Source organism: Schistocerca piceifrons, chromosome 4 (assembly GCF_021461385.2).
Source record: "Schistocerca piceifrons isolate TAMUIC-IGC-003096 chromosome 4, iqSchPice1.1, whole genome shotgun sequence".
In the NCBI taxonomy this organism is placed as follows: Eukaryota; Metazoa; Arthropoda; class Insecta; order Orthoptera; family Acrididae; genus Schistocerca; species Schistocerca piceifrons.
Window position 1 is genome coordinate 151,087,590 of NC_060141.1, and position 23,771 is coordinate 151,111,360.

Genomic DNA, 23,771 nt, shown 5'->3' on the forward strand with positions numbered 1-23,771 from the left:
AGGTCAGAGGCAGCCATTAGCTTACGCGTCTCTTCAGTTAACTGGTGCCAAACTTAAGTACTCCGTCTTCAAGTGTGAGGCATTGGCAGTTTTGTTTGCATTGGAGAAGTACCACTTCTATCTTGAGCATTGGGTATATCAGTTAGAAACTGACAATCAGGCTTTGAGCTGGGTGCTGGCTAGGCTGCATAAAACTGGCCGTATTGCCAGATGGGCGGTACACATTTCTGCATTTCAATTTGAAGTTTAAACATGTAAGAGGCACTGAAAATGTCCTTGCAGATGTCCTCAGCCTGATGTTCGCTGAATCTACACCTAGTGAGGTAACCCAGGAGACAGATGGAGGCAGTCTTAGTTGTATCATGTTGGGTGAAATTCCTGTTTTGTTTGATGATGTTGCTCAGTATCAGGATCAGGACCCTATTTGGGGGCCAATTAAGCAGCGCCTTTTTGCTGGGGAACTGTCGGATGAGTATATTATTAAGAGCGACATTCTGTGTAAAAGGGTGGGGCATATGAAGCAGTTCAAGATCTGTTTGCCAGTATCTCTGGAGCACCCAGTTTTTCATTATTTTCATGATTTGTTCGTGGGCGACCACTTAGGAACATAAAAGACTACGCAAAAAAATCAAGGAGCATATGACTTGGCCCTCCATGGACCGGGATGTCAGAGAGATGGTATCCCAATGTCGGTTGTGTAATGTAGCCAAGCCCAAGAATGCTCTTCAACAGGGTTTGTTGAGCTCTGAGCAAGAGTCCTGTCATATGCACAAACTACATATCGATTATCTAGGACCCTTACCTTGTACTAAGAAAGGTCACCGATATGTGCTAGTTATTATTGATGCATTCGCCAGATTCACTTGGCTCCTTCCAAGCTGTAACGTCACTGCTACCACCACTATTTCTCATTTAACTAATGTTTTCAGTGTTTTTGGCCCACCTCAGCAAATTGTTTGTAATAATGCTCCGGCCTTCCTTTCAGCTCCTTTCAAGGCGTTCTGTTTTCAGAACGGTGTCAAGCATATCACGACTACACTGTATTATCTGCAGGAATCCTTTACAGAGAGGGTTAACCAAAATCTTAAATCTGCTTTGATTATTTATCATCAGAAAATGCCTAGCAAGTGGGACTCCAGTCTTCCTTGGCTTAGTTTTGCTTTTAATACTGCCAATCATGAAGTCTTGAGAGTTACTCCCACCTCTTTGATCCTTTCATATCCTGTTAATTCCCCTCTTTCAGACTTGTGGGGAATTCAAGACCTAGTTCTGGCAAATATTACTCCTCAGGTCATCAAGGAAAACAGGGAGGCCAGGAGATCAGGTCTGGGTCCGTAATTTTCCCAGTGGACAGGTGTGTGTCGGAAATCTGAGTAAATTTACTCCTCGTTTTCTGGGGCCTTGAACCAATGTGCACATTTTAGGCCCGGTAAAGCTGCTGGTTATGGATAACCATTCTGGTAAGCAGTACCAGGATCATCTTAGCCAGGTTAAATTCAGTTAGTCTCATGGTTGAGTCACCCCCCCCTTCCCACCAGGCATCGTGTTTGAGGGGGGGGAGGTTGAGCCGTGGCTGGCTCACGTCATGCCTTGTTTTTTTATCGTTGGTTGCAGTCCAGTGGTGTCTTATTCTTCTTCGGTTACCTCCATAATGTTGCTGTCTTCTCTCCATGAGTATCAGCAGCAGTGTGTATCGATACTAGTACTGCTGTACTATCTTTGGTGTGGAGGATATATTTTCCGGGTGTGCTGCGTGTGGCACTAGGTTGGGGCAGAGCAGCGAGGAAGTCTCTGTGGTGCGTAGTCGGCCAGAGCCGCTGGTGGCGTGCACGCACGGTTGGAGTTGTAAGGCACTTCTTGCGAAGGTTATGAAGTTCGTCGCCCACCAATCCGGGACACTAAAGTTGAGTGCTCACTTAACCTACTATTAAGCCTCAACTGCTATCACATCTCTTTGTTCGATCCTGGTCGCACTTTCTGGGAGATTCCCACGAGCAACAATGTGTGTGCATTGAAGTCGGCTAGAATTGCAGCCGTCTTCCTGTATGGTGTTTAACTTAATTCATTCCTTCATTAATGAAGTGTACCAGCGGTATCTTCTGCCTTGTGGCCATTGACATTCCACTTAGATGCCCTGGTCATTGGCGTAGTTTTCGGCAGTGTATTTTCCTCGTCATGTTGATGCTCTCCAGCATGGCATGTAGTTCGACAGCTGAGGTGTTGTTGGTAGTTTTGGGCGTTTATTCTGACTTGGCTGGATTGGGTACCAGTATCCAGAATGTGGTGCTATTGACGTCTTGTTGTTGTTTTGCTGGTTGGGCGGAGCAGAACTGATCTCGTTGGTTGGTTCGTCGGCTGGCCTTCAGTTGGGTTGCCTTCCAATTAAGAGGTTGCTGGACTGGCTGCCTGTCTCACCTAAACGTACATTAGTGTTACCTTCCCAGGCCGACCCTTGGAACCTTCTGAGTGCTGCTCCTTGTGTTTTACATAGTGATTTCCTTTTTTAGTCTTAAGTACTCTGTGTGGCCTTCAGCCGAGTTTCAGCTTATTAAAATTGCAAGGCTTAAAAAAAAAAAAAAAAAAAAAAAAGTTTCTTCAGTCGAGTTTTAGCCTTTCAAAATTAAAATTGAAAACTCCTTGTGTCTAGGTCTTAAGCCGTAAATTTGTTCAGGTTGGTATGTTGCCTTCAGCAGAGTTTTCAGCCTTTGTAAGTCAAAAGTTGAAAAATTTTGTCTAGGCCTGAAGCCATAGGAAATATTTTCTATTTTGTATGCAGCCTTCTGCAGAGTTTCAGCCTATTTAGACTAAACATTGAAAATCTTTGTCTCGGCCTTAAGCCGTAACACTGTTCTTGATTAATGTGTGGCTTTCAGCTGAATTCTATGGGAAAAATTTAAGCTAAAGCCTTGAGTCTGTTTATATTGAAGATAAAAAAATCTTCTAAAGAAGTGAAACCTCCAGAAGAAGTCCTGTACCTCAATTCCTTGCTTAGGCCTCGTGCCTTGGATTTTCAATGTGGTCTTCAGCCGATCTAAATTAAATAAAAGGAGGTCTTTCATTAAAACCTTGAGAGTTTTTGATTCTTGCTTGTGTGATTGTGGGTTTTAACAAATAAAGTTTATATGTTGAGTGCAACTGACAGTAACTTATTTTTGCCCCTTTCCACAAATATTACCTCATCCACTCTGTCCTGCTTGCCCAGGGATTTCAGTGATCCTGTATGTTATATCTGATATGGTGTGGGTTTAACAATTTATTGATAGTTTTAACATCAACTTTCTCAGTCCACTACACCTGGCAGACCACCAGTCTAAAATCTGCTTTGGCATGTCTCATACCAGAGTGCCCATAAATCTACATTACATCTCACTCATGCTCTGGAAACTGCTTTGAACTGCATTGCAGAGGATACTTCATATGGTATTACATATTATGGTTTCTTCTATTCCTTTTGCATATGGAGTACAGGGAGACTGATTACTTAAATGTCTCTGTGTAGTCTCCGTGTATGTGGTAATTAGTCTAATCTTGTCATCATGGTCACTATGCGAGTGAAGAATATCTTTAGTTTCCTCACTTAATTCTGTTTGTGGGCTTTGTTAGAATAATGGTATCTGTCTTGGAGCATCCTTCAGTTCTGGTTTTACAGCAATTTCATGACTCTCTCCCATAGGGCAAACAAATATGTCTTCATTTTCGCAGTCTTCTTTGGATATATTCGGTGTTCCCTGTCGGATGTATTTGGTTCCACACACTTGAGCAAAATTCTGGGAAAACTCTTATAGTGTTTCATAAGCAGTCTCCGTCTTAGATTTAACAGCATTTTCCCAGGAGCTTACCAGTGAACCAAAGTCTGCTACCTGCTCCTCCTATGACTGAACATATGTAATCACTCCATTTCATATTCACACAAATTTTTACACCCAGGCATTTGAATTGACAATTTGCAAACTGTGTCTCTTTGATATTATACCTACAGATACTATATTTTTGCATTTTGTGAAATGCTCAATTTTACATTCCTTTATATTTCAATCATCACCAATCTTTGCACCACTTTGAAATTTCGTTAATAGCATACTGAACATATGTGCAGCTTTTTCCGACATCTATTGCATTAAATATAACTACAGTACATCATCTGCAAAAAGTCTGAAGTTATTATTAATATTATCTGCCAGGTCTTTAATATACAAGATGAACAGTAAGGATTTGAACATACTTCCAAGAAACATGCCAAAATTTTCTTCTGCATTTGTTGATGACACCGTGTCCAACACGATCATGTGTCCTTTCTGTCAAGAAATCTTTAATCCAGTCAAAAATTTCATTCTTACCACATATGATTGTACAGTGATTAATAACAATAGGTGTAATACTGAAACAAATGCTGGTTGGCAAGGAGGAGATTCATTCAGATTCTTTATTGCCAATGACCACTTACAGTAGACTAGGCTTTTCCAGCGATAACAAATTACAGTTGCAACCAAATTATTAAAATTAATATTTGTATTACATGTACAAATCAAGTATCTTGTATACAAATGTAATCTTAAATACTGATATCAACATTGTCCATATCATAAAACTATTTTATATTGTAACATTGATTTTTTTCTTAACCGGTCATACAATTTAAATTTGAATTTTTTAAATGGCAAGCACCTAGCAGCTAGAGGAAACTTGTTAAAAACTTTGAGGATATTCACTTTATGAGAATTTCCTGTCATTGCTAGCCTTTGCCTTGGGAACTTTATCTTTTCCTTATTTCTAGTGTCACAATTGTGAACTGTTTCCCTGATTTTTTACTGTTGTTCTGGATAAAGAGTGCAGACTCATAGATGTACAGATTCACCACTGTTAGTATCTAAGCCCATAAAAAGAGGGCAGCAGTGCTCTTTAGGACCAGCCTTTTATATTACATGGACTTTTTTTATGATACTGATATGAGGAGAATGTCCCCATATGAGCAGGCCATATGATATAATAGGTCATACAAAGATAATTATTGCTGACCATATCTTTCAGTTTCCACATGAGCTAGGACCCTTGTAAAATTTTCTTACAGGCTTCGTTGTTACATTCTTCACAACAGAGTTTGTCATCAGAATTTGACATATTTATTATGTACATTCTTGGACAGTCCTAACTAACAAGCTTTTGAGTTTTGGCTGCAAACCAGTTTAATGCAGAGTCAAGAGTTTATTGTGTAGCCTAATCTTTTCAAGAGTTGGGCTGTCATGTTATGAAGTAAGTGAGGTTGTTTCCTCAGCATAGGAGATAACCAGCTGTGATACATAATGGAGCAAGTCATTGAGACCCACATTACAACAGGAGGGGCCAAGGACAGAACCCAGTGGAACGCTGGTTCCAGTTTTTATTAAGGGGGAGTGTCTATTTCTAATTGAGACAAACTGCCTTCTGTTGTTCAGATAGGAAGAAATTACTGCTAGTGTAGATTTTTGTGTACCGTAATACTCTAATTTTGTTAGCAATATGTTAAAAGGAATGCAGTCAAATGCTTTTCTTGGGTCACCTATACAAGTGGCACTGTCTTCTTATTCTCAAAAGCTGTTAAAGTCTGATCAACAGTTTCAAGAACAGCTGCAGTACCTGGCTGAAATCAGGACTGACTGTTGCTGAGGGGGTCATGCTTTTCAAAATAATTTGTTAATTGAATGTACATAAGTGATTAAAATATATTTGAGAATATTGGCACAATAGAAACTGGTCGGTAGTTCTGGGGGGAGTTATTTATCACCCTTTTTGAATATGGGGATAACTTTAGAGCTTTTGAGTGAATTTGGATAAATATCAAACTCTAAACATGTATTGAACATGAAACTTAGTGGCTTACCTATCAAGTGAACTGTTCGTTTAACATCGTAATTAGACTTCCTCTAGCAGTGCATACTTTTGGAATTAGATAATTTGGAAAAAGTTTTACAGATGTCATCAGACATGCATTTCTCCCAATGAAACAAAGTCCTTTCAGACTACGAGGTATCAAGTAGATCCCGTGCAGATATGTGTGTGATCTTAATGTTGTTTCTCAGTTCCCTGGCTGATGTGACAAAGTAGTAAATCAATTCTCGTGGATCAAGCCAAGTTTGACTTACCTGTCCAGAAGACTTATCTTGTCTGATAACTTCCCATGCTGCCTTAAATTTATTTGGAGCGCCTTCAAGGTACCTTTTACATGCTGCTTCTTTAGCTTGTATGAGGTTGGCTTTGTAATACTTTTGACTTGTAAGGTAAGCATTGTAATCCAAATCCCTCTGTTCAGTCCCTCAGTTATCCTCATTTTATGTACTCAGTACCATATGAGGACATTTTCACAATTTTTGCTAGTTCTTTTGTGTACCAGGTTGTTGTTGTTGTTGTTGTTGCTGTTGTTGTGGTCTTCAGTCCTGAGACTGGTTTGATGCAACTCTCCATGTTACTCTATCTTGTGCAAGCTTCTTCATCTCCCAGTACCTACTGCAGCCTACATCCTTCTGAATCTGCTTAGTGTATTCATCTCTTGGTCTCCCTATATGATTTTTACCCTCCACACTGCCCTCCAATACTAAATTGGTGATCCCTTGATGCCTCAGAACATGCCCTACCAACCGATCCCTTCTTCTAGTCAAGTTGTGCCACAAACTCCTCTTCTCCCCAATTCTATTCAATACCTCCTCATTAGTTATGTGATCTACCCATCTAATCTTCAGCATTCTTCTGTAGCACCACATTTTGAAATCTTCTATTCTCTTCTTGTCCGAACTATTTATTGTCCATGTTTCACTTCCATACATGGCTACACTCCATACAAATACTTTCAGAAACAACTTCCTGACACTTAAATCTATACTCGATGTTAACAAATTCCTCTTCTTCAAAAACGCTTTCCTTGCCATTGCCAGTCTACATTTTATATCTTCTCTACTTCGACCATCATCAGTTATTTTGCCCCCGAAATAGCAAAACTCCTTTACTACTTTAAGTATCTCATTTGCTAATCTAATTCCCTCAGCATCACCCGACTTAATTCGACTACATTCCATTATCCTCGTTTTGCTTTTGTTGATGTTCATCTTATATCCTCCTTTCAAGACACTGTCCATTCCGTTCAACTGCTCTTCCAAGTCCTTTGCTATCTCTGACAGAATTACAATGTCATCGGTGAACCTCAAAGTTTTTATTTCTTCTCCATGGATTTTAATACCTTCTCCGAACTTTTCTTTTGTTTCCTTTACTGCTTGCTCAATATACAGATTGAATAGCATCAGGGAGAGGCTACAACCCTGTCTCACTCCCTTTCCAACCAGTGCTTCCCTTTCATGCCCCTCGACTCTTTCTGTACAAATTGTAAATAGCTTTTCGCTCCATGTATTTTACCCCTGCCACCTTCAGAATTTGAAAAAAGAGTATTCCAGTCAACATTGTCAAAAGCTTTCTCTAAGTCTACAAATGCTAGAAACATAGGTTTGCCTTTCCTTAATCTTTCTTCTAAGATAAGTTGTAGGATCAGTATTGCCTCGCGTGTTCCAACATTTCTCCAGAATCCAAACTGATCTTCCCCAAGGTCGGCTTCTACCAGTTTTTCTGTTTGTCTGTAAAGAATTCGCGTTAGTATTTTGCAGCTGTTACTTATTAAACTGATAGGTCGGTAATTTTCACATCTGTCAACACCTGCTTTCTTTGGGATTGGAATTATTATATTCTTCTTGAAGTCTGAGGGAATTTCGCCTGTCTCATAAACCTTGCTCACCAGATGGTAGAGTCTTTTGAGGACTGGCCCTCCCAAGGCTGTCAGCAGTTCTAATGGAATGTTGTCTACTCCAGGGGCCCTGTTTCAACTCAGGTCTTTCAGTGCTCTGTCAAACTCTTCACGCAGTGTCATATCTCCCATATCATCTTCATCTACATCCTCTTCCATTTCCATAATATTGTCTTCAAGTACAATGCCCTTGTATAGACCCTCTATATACTTCTTCCACCTTTCTGCATTCCCTTCTTTGCTTAGAACTGGGTTTCCATCTGAGCTCTTGATAATCATACAAGTGGTTCTCTTTTCTCCAAAGGTCTCTTTAATTTTCCTGTAGGCAGTATCTATCTTACCCCTAGTGAGATAAGCCTCTACATCCTTACATTTATCCTCTAGCCATTCCTGCTTAGCCATTTTGCACTTCCTGTCGATATCATTTTTGAGACGTTTGTATTCCTTTTTGCGTGCTTCATTTACAGCGTTTTTATATTTTCTCCTTTCATCAATTAAATTCAGTATCTCTTCTGTTACCCAAGGATTTCTACTAGCCCTCGTCTTTTTATCTACTAGGTCCTCTGCTGCCTTCACTATTTCATCCCTCAAAGCTACCCATTCTTCTTCTACTGTATTTCTTTCCCCCATTCCTGTCAATTGTTCCCTTATGCTCTCCCTGAAACTCTGTACAACCTCTGGTTCTTTCAGTTTATCCAGGTCCCATCTCCTTAAATTCCCACCTTTTTGCAGTTTCTTCAGTTGTAATCTACCTTTCATAACCAATAGATTGTGGTCAGACTCCACATCTGCCCCTGGAAATTTTTTTATTTTTACGTTTGTTTGAGGAACTAATTTACGTTAATGGGGAGCTTGAAAATGATAAGTCCAATGTTTTTTAAAGAAAGTCTTCAAAATCATTTTCAACTTCAGTTTTTCCTGTTTGACACATGTGTACAGAGTCCCAGGTTGCATTCTTTAACTTGTCAACAAATAACATTATGTGCTCCTCTGTCTGACCTCTTACTCATGCCTCATTAAAGTCATTTGAATAATTTGGCTGCTTATGATGAAGTGTTAAAAACAATGGAACATGATCTGAAAATAGTTCATTGGCCAGGCTAACCACAAATTCTTTTCTATTTAAGTTAACGATAATATTGCCTAGACATGCTTCATTACCAGTAGGACACATTCATTGTAAGTGTAAAGATCTTAAAATGTTAAAAAACGTTCTGGAGTCTCATTGCTTTGAATCTCCCATTTCAATATTAAAATCTCCACAGATAACAAGCTTTGTTTTAAACAAAAAAGTCTTATGTCACTAATTCAGATTGTTCAAAAAATACATTTATATCTCCATTTTGGAACCTGAACAGGATAATGTTTATTATAATGTCTTCAGTTAGTCATATAAAATTAAACTCAGTAGTTACTTCTGAACAATGTGGTGTAATGTTTAACTTGTAAATTTTACCATGCTTAATGTAAATTCCAGCACTACCATTTTCTGTGTTTCCTACACTTTATGTCAGCAACAATGTATCCTTGAGGAATGAAACTGTGAATTTGATTTTCTGTTAGCCAATGTTCTGATGCACACATCACATCTACATCCTTAATGCTACAAAAATGTTCCAATTCTAATAATTTATTTCTTATACAGTAGATATTGACTTGCAGCAGAGTAGATATTTTATCACTGGTTTCTTTCTCAAGTGAGTACTCATCTGCATGTGGCATATCCAAATTACACACACTGTAATTGTCTAAGTTTGAATTGCTTTCACTAAAAAAGCATTTTCATCATCACTAGCTTGATCTTGGTAGAGACCACTACTGGTACTGTTTCATCATGTTGCAAGCTAAATTTTACACACACACACACACACACACACACACACACACACACACACACACACACACACACACACACACACACACACACAATGACTAACAAAGGCCTTTCCCACACACACTATGACTAACAAAGGCCTTTCCCAGTCTGTTGAGATGTAAACCATGTGTTGTATGAAATCGTCTCCGTAGTGTTCTTACATCAATGTGTGCTGCATTTTTAAAGTCCCTGCATACATTTCGCACAGCCTTATTTGTTTTTTCAACTTCCTTATTCACATAGGACCAATCATGTAGATTATGGTGATCGGGTACAGAAAAAATGATCATATTCATATTTCTGAATTTTTGCAGTCTCTATTTAAAGGAAAAGCATAAAATCTTTTGCATTGTTCTTTGCCACAGTGTTCGTTCTCGCGAGAAAGGCAGAAAAATTGCTACTGTTTAGCCCTGAGACTTTTTCATGACAGACTGCAATTGCTGCCTTGAAATTTGTGCCTGGTTGCTGTTGATCTCATGTCTACATATTCTTTGCAGATCAGACTCTGCTCCTTGCTCATGGCTATCAGCATAAATGTCAATTTCACATGTACTTGTTGTGGGAATCTCACTGTTGTTTGATCTATAATCATTAGAGGTACCTGCGGTGTTTTGAATCATATTTTCCAGATGTTATTTTTGTCAGTGAGAGGTGACGATTTGTGAGGATAATTTCTAATAATCAGTAAATGAAAAGGTCTATTGTTCATAGTCATGTTACATTGGTTATTTTTCCAAGCAGAAACACCTTCCTGTCTTGTCTTGTTTTTGCCATCTTCGATCTTGTCATGTGGTTCCACACTGTTCACAGTTTTTGCACTGTCCATATTAGAAAGTATTTGAAAATGATTCTTGTTCACTATATTTTCATATGCTACACAGTCTTCAGCATTTTCACTTTATGTCTGTTATTTTTATATGACACTTTTATGCACTTTTTTCAGTTTGAAACATGTTCTTTCATCATTACACTTTGTACACACTTGCTTTTTCACTGCCAAATTCACGATTTTCCATGATGGTACTTTATGAACTTTCACTCTGGCTGCTTGAGATTCCTCATTATGTTTGAGCTCAGAATGTGTTCTAAAATCCTACAACAGATGAATGAGAATAATATTGAATGAATATGGATCACTTCTGCTACCCTTCTTATAGGTGGGAGTGTTCTGTCCTCTCTTCCAACAGTTGAGCACAATTTTTGGTTTGTGGGATGGTTAAACAAGGGGCTATACTCAGTCAGAAATTTGGTGTAGAGTTTGACAGGTATTCCATGAGGCCCTCTTCAGTTTAAGTGATTTCAGCTGTTCCTCTGCACTGCTGACACTAATATCTATATCGCTCATATTTGCTGTGGTGTGAGATTTAAACTAGGGCTCTACTTCTGTAACTTCTTTTGTAGGAATAATTGAAAATGGAGTTCATAATGTCTTCTTCTGGTTTGCTACTCTTAATTTCAATTCCATTGTCATACATGAGTGTCCAGATGCTAACAGTAGAGCCACTGACAGCCTTCACGTATGACCAGAATTTATTTCGATTTTGTGAGGAGTCTTTCAGTAAGATTCTGCTATGGTCACTGTTGAAGGCTTATGCAGTGCCCTTAGGACAACCAAATGTGTTTCACTTGGCATCTCTTTATGCTTTGTTTTACATCTATTGTGTGATATTCACTATTTCTTTACAAGTTTTTTAACAGAGACTGTATACTATGGAAGGTTCCTCCCATCAATAACTATTTGTTAGGTACAGGTGTATCTGGTGCTTGGTCAACTATCTCTGTGTACACATTCTTTACTTAGCCACATTCACCTACGTGTAATAAGACAGGCACAAACAGTTCCAAAAATTTTTTAAAATTTTTATTTTAGGTATATGACCAGCAAATGCTATTCAGTCGAAGATCTTAAGGATGGTTTACGTTTTTTTGGATTTCGTGGAGAAGCTCTGGCTAGTATCCGAGATGCTTCTGGTGTCTTGTCAATTATCACAAAGCATGCTACAAGCAAACAAGCATATTCCAAAATGTTTGTGCGTGGAATATCATTAAAAATTTCACCATGTACATTAAAGAATATGGATGCTGGGACAACAGTCATAGTGCAGGATTTTATGTACAATTTACCTGTTAGACAAAAGTGCACACATGATACATTGGATGTTGAGGAAATTAAGCGTCAGATTGAGTGCATTGCTCTGATGCATCCACAGGTAACAACAACAATTTTCATGCTACCTACATAAGTTAGTCATACTTTTATGAATACTGGTGATGCATATTACAGGCTAAGTACCAGCCAGCATTCAGTCTTTTTGTAATTTATGTGTAATACACTGATAAGCCAAAAAATTATGACCACCTGCTTATTATTAGGTTGGACCATAAGTCTGCAGCATTTTTGTTTTGCATGTTGATATTCCAGTTGGTATGGATTCATTTGTCGATTGTTATTTTTATTAGTAGTTCACTCTTGCTATTTGAGTTTATATATTGTCATTTGGAGATGGTGAGTGGAGTTGTGGATGCTAGAAAATGGAGTGCCAAGTGGAAACATTGAAACATTTCTGACATATTCTTCTGTTTTAGTTTGGTAGAGGGGTGGCAGCAGCAGAGGCAGCCAGAAAAATTTGCATCATATATGGGGATAATGCCATTGGACAGAGCGTGCCAAGAAAGTGGTTTACTCATTTTAGGGATGATCGTTTTGACATTAATGACTCCCTCATTCAGGAAGACCTACACATTAATCAACAATAATCCACATTAGTGTACTTAGATCTGCCAACTGGGATGAACTGTGGTCATTCCACCATCATGCAACATATGCAAGCAATGAGGATGGTTTAAAAATTTGATGTATAGGTACCACATGCTCTGTCAAAATCACAAAAAATCAGCTGGTGGCCATATGAGTGTCTCTGTTTGCCCATCAATTGGGTTGTGAACAACACCAATTATTCATATCCTGTATTGTTGCTGGTGACAAGAAATGGTGACTTTATATGCTAACATAAGGAAAAGAAAGGAATGGTTGAACCCAAACAAAGCAGCAATTCCCCTTACAAAGAGCTGTGTGCATCCATAAGAGGTAATGTTATATTTGTGTTGGAACAGTGATGGTGCAGTGTGGTATGAATTGCTTCTCTGAAGTGTAACCACCACTGCTGATGTTTATTGACAACAGCTGAGGTGTCTTACAGATGCAATCCAAGAGCAACAACAAGGAAGACTGTGTGTAATGATGCTACTACACAATAAGAGCCACCCACATTCTGCTGGGCTGACTGGAAACAGTGTACAAGTGTTAGGTTGGGAAGCGTTGCACACCCACCTTATTCACCTGAGCTTGCACCCTCAGATTTCCACTGTCTTCACTCTATATCAAACAACCTTCACGGAACTTCCTTTCCAGGTGAAAATGCAATCCAAACATGGCTTGATGAGTTCTTTGCCTCAAAACTGCATGATTTCTACAGTTGTGGAACCAAAAGGTTTCCTCAGAGTTGGCAGACTGTTGTAAATTATGAAGGAGAATATATTATTGATGACTGAAGTCTCTCTTATTTCCATCTACTGTGTTTATTAAAACTATGGAAAAATGCTATGCACTTATGCACTAACCCAATAGCTTGTTGAGTCATGTAAAATGCAATAAAGTAGCAGTTGCATGTGATATGGATTTGACAAGTCCTTGGTAGGTTTGTAACGCCGGGAATGCATATCCTCCTATTTCCATCTATTGCACTGCAAATTTTTTTCCTTATTTTGTTACCTGAAGATATGACATTTCTGTGTCTTTATATATTGTAATTGTTTTACTGTTTGTATCTATATATTTATGCATTTATGTTGGTTTGTTTTGTGAATATTATTTGTATTTATACGCTGGGTCTGGCCTGGGGAAAACTATGCTATCGAACGAATACATCGATAGGTCGTGTGGAGAACCAAAGTGTTTAGGATCTTTGGTAGTGTTAACTCTGTTGCGTGGAGTGCGGGCAGAGGCAGAGTCTGCCTGGAGTAGCGAGTGGAGCAGGTGTGTTGTGTGAAGCTCCCGCGAGTTGCCGCGCTTTCGAGGTTTGGTAGCATGTAATTGTGCTCGACTTGCGATGATAGTTTCTGACATGGTGTCGCGGACGGGAAGTGTTAGCTGGCACACATCAAGAGCCCGTTTCGGCTGGAGACCGTGTCGAGAAGAAGGCGCGCCAGCTTCTGCAACAGCGACGGCCGACAATGAGTGACTGCTGCCACCTCCTCGATCGACGACTTCAAACCTTCAATCAACCAACAAGGAAGACTGGTAGCACGTAAAGTTTTAGAACTGTATGGCAGACCTCAGCTTTTAAAATTGTTCCATTTGCCTCACAAAATTACAGCAACTTAGCATGAACCTTTGTTGCTCATTGTCCCAATTGCATTGCCAAGCAGGGTCCCTTCTTTTTCCGAAATGAACCCGAGTGTCGTTGAAATTCAAACGCCAGCATTAAAGTAATATAATTTGATTTCACTGCTTTAATTTCAAGTTTCAGTTAAGGCATTCATAGCTGGCTACAATATTTAGATTACACAAGCACAAATTAAGAGTGCGAGTTTTGTTACCATATTTTAGCTTACCTGTGACTGCAGCTCAGCTTGGTATGTGCTAAATTTTACTATTGTTAATTGTTCAGAATCATTTAATTCAAGTTAAAAATCTTATTTCTAAATTGCGTAGATTCAAGTAGCTTTTGAAATGATTGTTGAGGTAGTCCAAGACTAACCGTATTTTACTGAATTTCGATGTGCTTCAGAAAGAAAGCTCACTATTAACTTCAGTCACTAAATTAACTTTCGATTTTCCGGTTTTATTAATTCTTTTGCTAAATTAAGTCAGAGTGTAGCAAAATTTATTACTTCTGACAAACTTTCAGTTTTCACACTACACGTGTCAACCTTCAGTTGCCACGCTTCTAGTGCTAATTATATGTGTAATAACCTTTCTTTTTCAGTTACTATAGTAATTGTCCATAGGACTGGCGACCGTAATTTCCCCCGAATCTCAAATATTTAATTACCGCTAGTTAATTGTTAACGTAACGGCCACACATTTACTTTCTTATTAACTTTACCCCTTTTCAAAATTAATTTCCACCAGTTTCATTTGCATTTTTCCTTTCATTTAGATGTAACCCTTTCCTCCCTCTTTACCGACAGATTATCTTCGGTGACGATTGCTTTTGCCAAATTTCCATTAGGTACACGCGGTTTAATTTTTCACTGTCATTAAGGTCGATAAGTGAGGGGGAGGTTACACATGGCGACCTGGTGACAGGAAAACCTTCGGATTTGAGGTTGTTCTGGACACGAATTTAGCATTGTGCAAATCTCGTAACAAAATACTGGTTACAAAATGGTCAATACGTCAGCGAGAATATTAGTATGAGGAATCCTAATTAGATTTGAGATTTGGCATTTATATTGAAAATTATTAAAATGAGTGAAGGCAACAATTACCAAAATTTGGTAGACTTGGATATGGAACAATTGGTCGAACAGTGGGAAACGCGCACCGCGGTACCCATTGTTCAGGGGCAGGCGGCTAGCGTGAAAGACGCGACTGCCGAAACGCAACAAAGAGCAGAAATGGAATTCCAATCTTTAGAAAATGTTTCGGAATCGGAAGTGAAAATCAAATCTGAATCCCTTGATGACGAGTACGGGGGAACAATTAAAGAGGAAGCCGCTACGGAAGTAAAACCGGTATGTTCCGGGAATTTAACTGATTTATTGAATGTTTTGATTAATGAAATCAAGAGTCAATCGGCAGAAATTAAAGCTCTGTCTGCCAAGCAAGAAACTCAGTCTGAAAAAATTGACAGGAAGCTAGACAATCAGAACAAAGCTATTAATGTTGTTAACAACAATGTTGAAGTTGTTAACACAAAAGTTGATAAAATCAAAGACGATATTGTTGTAATTAATACCGAAATCGGTAATCTTAAACAGGAAATGATAGGCGTTCAGGCGGAAATTGCGAGCATAAATACTCGTTTTTATCCCGAAATTAGCAGAATCGAGAAAAGTGTAGGAGAAGCAGTTGCTCCGATCATCGAGAATAAGGTTACGGAACAAATTCAATTAGTGAAAAAAGAAGATGAAAAGAAGGTGGAAACTTTAAAGGCTTTAGTGTCCGAAGTAGATACTAAAGTGAGGAAGCAGGCTAATACCTGTGAAGAGAAAAAGAGGGAAGTGGAAACACTTGCAACAACCACTTACCAAGTAATTACGAGAATTTTGGAATTAGAAAAGAAACTTGACAAAAAACAGAGCTATGTGCCAATATCAATATGTGCACATAGTTCGGAATTGTTGACGAAAGAGGAGCGGTTTGACCCCTTGAAAAAAGGCGGTATACAAGCGACGGATTTCATTAAAAATTGTGAAAGAGTTTTACCCAGATCATGGACTAATGAGAGAAAAATTAATGCCGTTATTGACGTGTTGGCTGGTGATGCCAAGCGTTGGGGCTTAAACCTCAACATTACGAACCTGACTATTGACGAGTTTAAAAATTTGTTTCTGGTTGAATACTGGTCAGAGCAAAAACAACAAAGTGTCTGGCGTGAATTTGTCGTATCGAGGCCTTTCGATGCGCATTCGCGTGGCTCGATGAAGGAGTTTTGTGAGGGTTGGATCCGCAAGTTGGAATATTTGCGTGATCGCCGCATGGAATCCGAAATAGTCTGGGAACTCTACAGGAAGCTTCCAGATGATACAAAACATTACATAGGAAGCAATTACAGGACAATCAATGATTTCCTGGAAAGAGTTGAGGGCGAGGACAATTGACGCAATAATCGCGATAGTGGTAGAGGCCGTGGTAACCACATTGGGTACCACAGCAACCACAACAACAATAACCATGGGAATAATGCATACCACAACCATGGCAGCAATAACAATAATGGTTCGGACCGTAATAACAATCGGTACAATGCAAATAATAACAGGAATGACGGAAACCAGTATCATACTAACATGATACGGGCTTCACAGGATAGTAATAACGCCAGAGGGTGCGATAAGCCGCCTCAGCAGCATCCGGGGAGCAGATCTGCTGGGACGAGACAGGGAAACCATTAGCCGCGCTGGTGAGGGGCCCACCGGGCGTGGAGAAATTTTGGAGGCCCAATAACAGGAGAAAACCCAGGTGTCGTCGTTATGAAAATTCCGTATGGAGTATTCAACAGCGGGAGAGTGTGCCGGTGTTAAGAGAAAGGAGTGCGCCCACAAGTAGTAGATCAGCTGTAGACACGGCAGTAGAAAATACATTCACTGTCAGTGAGAACAATCTAAGTAGTGTTCCGGAAATCGATTATAAAGTGGCAGCTGTAACACCCACAGCGGAACTGGAGATTGAGTTTAAGAATGATTCGCAAGTGTTGACAGAAAATCAGATGTCGGATAACACGTCCGTCATCGAGCGAGGGGATGCAGAGAGGGATGAAGTCTGGTTAAGGCAGTTCGGTCGCTTATACGACGAACTAAGAGATTATGGGGGCCTGTGCGGGAGAAGTGTTTACAAGGAGCGTGGGCAGGATTTGCCGCGTCTCTTCCCGCTGGAAGATAGTGTTTGTGAAGTGATAGAAAGTTCTGGCCCTAACCGGCAGACTTTACCAGAAACAGTTGATGTTAATGGGGAGCACGAGCAAGATTCGTCGTGTTTCGTCCTGCAGGAGTTAGATGTTGAAGTAGTAACGGAAAGTTCTGGCCCTAACCGGCAGACCTTGCCGAAAGTCGTAGTGGTAGAAGTAGCCGACCCATCCAATGCAAACCTCCAGTTTAAACATTGCGAGAGTATTAAGGAGAAAGATTACAAAAATTTTAGTGATAGCCGGACACGATTGGTAGAAAAGCACATAGATTACAGCGTGTATGAGGTTAGAGCTGACATTATACGGTCAGACGATAGCAGTGTGGGTTGCGCAGATCCAGAGGAAGTAATTGCAGATACTACTGGGCACATTCCTCCAGGTAGACTGGCAGATGAGATCAATCTGACCAAAGAGGAATCAACAAAGGTGACAATTAGTGAATTGATACCAAAGCAACACTCGCTAGTTGATGAGTTACAGGAAAAGGTTTCCGTATTGGAGGCGAAGCTACAGACTAAGCCTCAGGACAAACGTGTTGAAATTAAAACTGTATGTGAACAGAGGCTGAAAAAGCCGCCAGATAAGCCGGATTTAGGATCAAAGCCAGATGGTTTTTTCTGGAGTGACCTGGATGTAGATGAGGATTTACTGTGGGAAAATAAAGAAACAGTCGAGGACAAGTGTAGACAGATAGTAGTGTCTGTTAATATGCACGGCCTACAACTAAACGTGTTGATTGACACCTGTGCAGAATTGAGTGCTGTATCTGGAAAAATATTTCAGTTACTGAAAGACAGACCTGGCATCGTAGTTATGCCAGTAACAGGAGTGAAAATTATCGGTGCTACTGGGAAGGCCAGTAAACCGGTCACAAAACAGATTTTTGTCCACTTCGAGATATGTGGGGCACGATTTGAACAAGAGTTTGTCGTCGTGCCAGACTTAACTATGGAAGTAATTATCGGGTTGGATTGGCTATTAAAGTACCGTGCAGTGATTAACTGCGAAAGCAAAACTTTGACATGTATGTCACTAGATAAAACAATGGTAGTTGGTTTTGACGAGGCAGGAGACGGTGTGCATAGGCAATACCAGCCTATACACATTGTTAACTGGCCGGATGACATTGACGTAGGAATGAATTTGAACTGCCGTAACGTGAGGAATTTCGGCATTGACAAAAGTGTAGAAAGTGAATTGGAAGAGATAATCAAATTCCCTCCACGGATTGACATTAGTATTGGTGTGAAAAAAGATCGTTTGCAAGAAGTAATGAACCTAAAAGCCGATGCTCGCATACGTTGTCATGACGCTAAAGCGCGTTTTGCTAGGTTTGCAATCGGAGACCTAGTGCGTGTAAAAGCTCATGAGGAATGGCGCGAGATAGACAATGAAATCTCTAAATTTAAGTTTGTTTATAATGGACCATATAAAGTCATTGGTATACCTCACACAAATGCTTCTTGTTCAGAGTATCCAAGCTCTGGAAAACTATTAGGCATACGGAACATTGTAGACTTGAAATTGTACCAACCTAAGATTGATTAATACCACAGAATGGGTAATTTGTACAGTATGTAAATATAGAGTGTAAGATTTAACTGTGTGTTTCACTAGTCATTGCCGATGTACGTAGACGCTGTTTTAAGTTTCAGGCTAGTACGTGTGTGTGATGATGGACAGTGTTGAGTTATCCACTGTGATAGTATTAATGGACTCCTTGAGATTACTCAGGAGTGAGTTTGTCCGAAAGAATTCAGTGAAACGGACGTTTTGGAAATGCCGTTACACAGGTGAGTGAGATCAAGTGTGCCGCACAGGCGGGCGCAACAATACTGGCGAGGCAGAGCCGCTGTCGGTTCATGTGCCGCTGTCGGCATTCTTTCCACTTGCGAGTACGGAAGGCGGAATTGTTTTTCTTCCCGGACAGCTGATGTGAAAGAATTCTGCTGCCAATATTTATGTTTTTGTCAATCTGTTGTATATTATTTTCTTGTTTAGCGTTAAGTGGACTCTCATGACGAGAATATTAATTATGAAAAGGTTATATAAAATTTGTATTCCATGTAATTAATTATTAATTTGCGTATTTTGATATAACTGTTTTTTATGACCATGTACTCTGATTAATTTTGTAAATAGTATTCCATTTCCTGATACTGTTAGGAATTTTGATTTTTTGAATAGCTGAACCATTTTCTATGTTTTCTATCAATTTTAATATGTTGTCAACCTGTTTTCTTTTGTGTAAGATGACAGAGTGGAATAAGATTAGGAGTGTCTCCACTCAATTATTATGGTCTAAAAATTAATTTATGTTTAATTAGACGAATGCTAATTTTTCTTGATGTTTTGTGCATATGCATGTCCGCTGTTCTTTTTTTCCTTTTTGAGACATTTTCTGAGTCTATTTAGGTTACACAAACATCCTCAGACAGTGTGGGGCACGTGTAACGTCGGAAATGCATATCCTCCTATTTCCATCTATTGCACTGCAAATTTTTTTCCTTATTTTGTTACCTGAAGATATGACATTTCTGTGTCTTTATATATTGTAATTGTTTTACTGTTTGTATCTATATATTTATGCATTTATGTTGGTTTGTTTTGTGAATATTATTTGTATTTATACGCTGGGTCTGGCCTGGGGAAAACTATGCTATCGAACGAATACATCGATAGGTCGTGTGGAGAACCAAAGTGTTTAGGATCTTTGGTAGTGTTAACTCTGTTGCGTGGAGTGCGGGCAGAGGCAGAGTCTGCCTGGAGTAGCGAGTGGAGCAGGTGTGTTGTGTGAAGCTCCCGCGAGTTGCCGCGCTTTCGAGGTTTGGTAGCATGTAATTGTGCTCGACTTGCGATGATAGCTTCTGACATGGTGTCGCGGACGGGAAGTGTTAGCTGGCACACATCAAGAGCCCGTTTCGGCTGGAGACCGTGTCGAGAAGAAGGCGCGCCAGCTTCTGCAACAGCGACGGCCGACAATGAGTGACTGCTGCCACCTCCTCGATCGACGACTTCAAACCTTCAATCAACCAACAAGGAAGACTGGTAGCACGTAAAGTTTTAGAACTGTATGGCAGACCTCAGCTTTTAAAATTGTTCCATTTGCCTCACAAAATTACAGCAACTTAGCATGAACCTTTGTTGCTCATTGTCCCAATTGCATTGCCAAGCAGGGTCCCTTCTTTTTCCGAAATGAACCCGAGTGTCGTTGAAATTCAAACGCCAGCATTAAAGTAATATAATTTGATTTCACTGCTTTAATTTCAAGTTTCAGTTAAGGCATTCATAGCTGGCTACAATATTTAGATTACACAAGCACAAATTAAGAGTGCGAGTTTTGTTACCATATTTTAGCTTACCTGTGACTGCAGCTCAGCTTGGTATGTGCTAAATTTTACTATTGTTAATTGTTCAGAATCATTTAATTCAAGTTAAATCTCTTATTTCTAAATTGCGTAGATTCAAGTAGCTTTTGAAATGATTGTTGAGGTAGTCCAAGACTAACCGTATTTTACTGAATTTCGATGTGCTTCAGAAAGAAAGCTCACTATTAACTTCAGTCACTAAATTAACTTTCGATTTTCCGGTTTTATTAATTCTTTTGCTAAATTAAGTCAGAGTGTAGCAAAATTTATTACTTCTGACAAACTTTCAGTTTTCACACTACACGTGTCAACCTTCAGTTGCCACGCTTCTAGTGCTAATTATATGTGTAATAACCTTTCTTTTTCAGTTACTATAGTAATTGTCCATAGGACTGGCGACCGTAATTTCCCCCGAATCTCAAATATTTAATTACCGCTAGTTAATTGTTAACGTAACGGCCACACATTTACTTTCTTATTAACTTTACCCCTTTTCAAAATTAATTTCCACCAGTTTCATTTGCATTTTTCCTTTCATTTAGATGTAACCCTTTCCTCCCTCTTTACCGACAGATTATCTTCGGTGACGATTGCTTTTGCCAAATTTCCATTAGGTACACGCGGTTTAATTTTTCACTGTCATTAAGGTCGATAAGTGAGAGGGAGGTTACAGGTTCTTGAAAGTGTGTGTATCCACAGTTCACATGATCCCTATTAAATTATGGGCTGGTGGTCTGTGTGTGTGGAGCTGGTGTCCAATAGCATCCTAGGTGTATTCCATTTGGTTCTGATCAGCTATATTTGGTGGCCTAAACTCAGTGTGCAATCACTATAACACACTGTAGCAGTGCTGGTCTTGTGAGGTGGACAGTGATCCTGATGCCATCACTATTGGGGAAGACATCAAGCTAGACGAGATGCAGGTAGTCCACAAAAATCTTCACATAGTTCACAGCTATCAGTGTTTATTCAATTACTACCACATGTCCAGAGCTGGTTTGAGGCACAAACAACTCAAGCAGCTGCTTGGAGTGACAAGCTGGAGGGAGAGCTACAGGCACACAAGTATAAAATTATAGCTGTGTGACTTAAAAATCTAATACTTTCCTTTGTAAATACTCTATATGTTATCAGTCCCCCCAAGAACTATGGACCTTGTCGTTGGTGGGGAGGCTTGCGTGCCTCAGCAATACAGATAGCTGTACCGTAGTAGGTGCAACCACAACGGAGGGGTATCTGTTGAGAGGCCAGACAAACGTATGGTTCCTGAAGAGGGGCAGCAGCCTTTTCAGTAGTTTCAGGGGCAACAGTCTGGATGATTGACTGATCTGGCCTTGTAACACTAACCAAAACAGCCTTGCTGCGAACAGTTGAAACCAAGGGGAAACTACGGCCTTAATTTTTCCCAAGGGCATGCAGCTTTACTGTATGATTAAACAATGATGGTGTCCTCTTGGGTAAAATATTCCGGAGGTAAAATAGTCCCCCATTCGGATCTCTGGGCGGGGACTACTCAAGAGGACGTCGTTATCAGGAGAAAGAAAACTGGCATTCTATGGATCGGAGCATGGAATGTCAGATTCCTTAATCAGGCAGGTAGGTTAGAAAATTTAAAAAGGGAAATGGATAGGTTAAAGTTAGATATAGTGAGAATTAGTGAAGTTCGGTGGCAGCTGGAACAAGACTTCTGGTCAGGTGAATACAGGGTTATAAATACAAAATCAAATAGGGGTAATGCAGGAGTCGGTTTAATAATGAATAACAAAATAGGAGTGCAGGTAAGCTACTACAAACAGCATAGTGAACGCATTATTGTGGCCAAGATAGACACAAAGCCTATGCCTACTACAGTAGTACAAGTTTATATGCCAACTAGCTCTGCAGATGACGAAGTAATTGAAGAAATGTATGATGAAATAAAAGAAATTATTCAGATAGTGAAGGGAGACGAAAATTTAATAGTCATGGGTGACTGGAATTCGGTAGTAGGAAAAGGGAGAGAAGGAAACATAGTAGGTGAATATGGATTGGGGCTAAGAAATGAAAGAGGAAGCCACCTGATAAAATTTTGCACAGAGCATAACTTAATCATAGCTAACACTTGGTTCAAGAATCATAAAAGAAGGTTGTATACATGGAAGAAGCCTGGAGATACTGACAGGTTTCAGATAGATTACATAATGGTAAGACAGAGATTTAGGAACCAGGTTTTAAATTGTAAGACTTTTCCAGGGGCAGATGTGGACTCTGATCACAATCTATTGGTTATGAACTGTAGATTAAAACTGAAGAAACTGCAAAAAGGTGGGAATTTAAGGAGATGGGACCTGGATAAACTGAAAGAACCAGAGGTTGTAGAGAGTTTCAGGGAGAGCATAAGGGAACAATTGACAGGAATGGGGGAAAGAAATACAGTAGAAGAAGAATGGGTAGCTTTGAGAGATGAAGTAGTGAAGGCAGCAGAGGACCTAGTAGGTAAAAAGACCAGGGCTAGTAGAAATCCTTGCGTAACAGAGGAAATCCTGAATTTAATTGATGAAAGGAGAAAATATAAAAAAGCAGTAAATGAAGCAGGCAAAAAGGAATACAAACGTCTCAAAAACAAGATCGACAGGAAGTGCAAAATGGCTAAGCAGGGATGGCCAGAGGACAAATGTAAGGATGTAGAGGGTTATCTCACTAGGGGTAAGATAGATACTGCCTACAGGAAAATTAAAGAGACCTTTGGAGAACAGAGAACCACTTGTATGAATATCAAGAGCTCAGATGGAAACCCAGTTCTAAGCAAAGAAGGGAAAGCAGAAAGGTGGAGGGAGTATATAGAGGGCCTATACAAGGATAATGTACTTGAGGACAATATTATGGAAATGGAAGAGGACGCAGATGAAGATGAAATGGAAGATACGATACTGCGCGAAGAGTTTGACAGAGCACTGAAAGATCTGAGTCGAAACAAGACCCCAGGGGTAGACAACATTCCATTAGAACTACTGACGGCCTTGGGAGAGCCAGTCCTGACAAAACTCTACCATCTGGTGAGCAAGATGTATGAGACAGGTAAAATACCCTCAGACTTCAGGAAGAATATAATAATTCCAATCCCAAAGAAAGCAGGTGTTGACAGATGTGAA

The 23,771-nt window shown here is 39.7% G+C and overlaps 1 protein-coding gene across 2 annotated transcripts in view; it reads left to right on the top strand.

Annotated features, from left to right (window-relative positions):
* The window catches only part of LOC124796309 (DNA mismatch repair protein Mlh3-like), a 177,787-nt gene that overhangs the window by 52,619 nt on the left and 101,397 nt on the right, over positions 1-23,771 (top strand). For both annotated transcript variants that reach the window (XM_047260436.1, XM_047260437.1), the window contains exon 4: positions 11,509-11,848. In XM_047260436.1, coding sequence (XP_047116392.1) covers positions 11,509-11,848 — 340 coding nt within the window. The remainder of the gene's footprint in view (positions 1-11,508; positions 11,849-23,771) is intronic.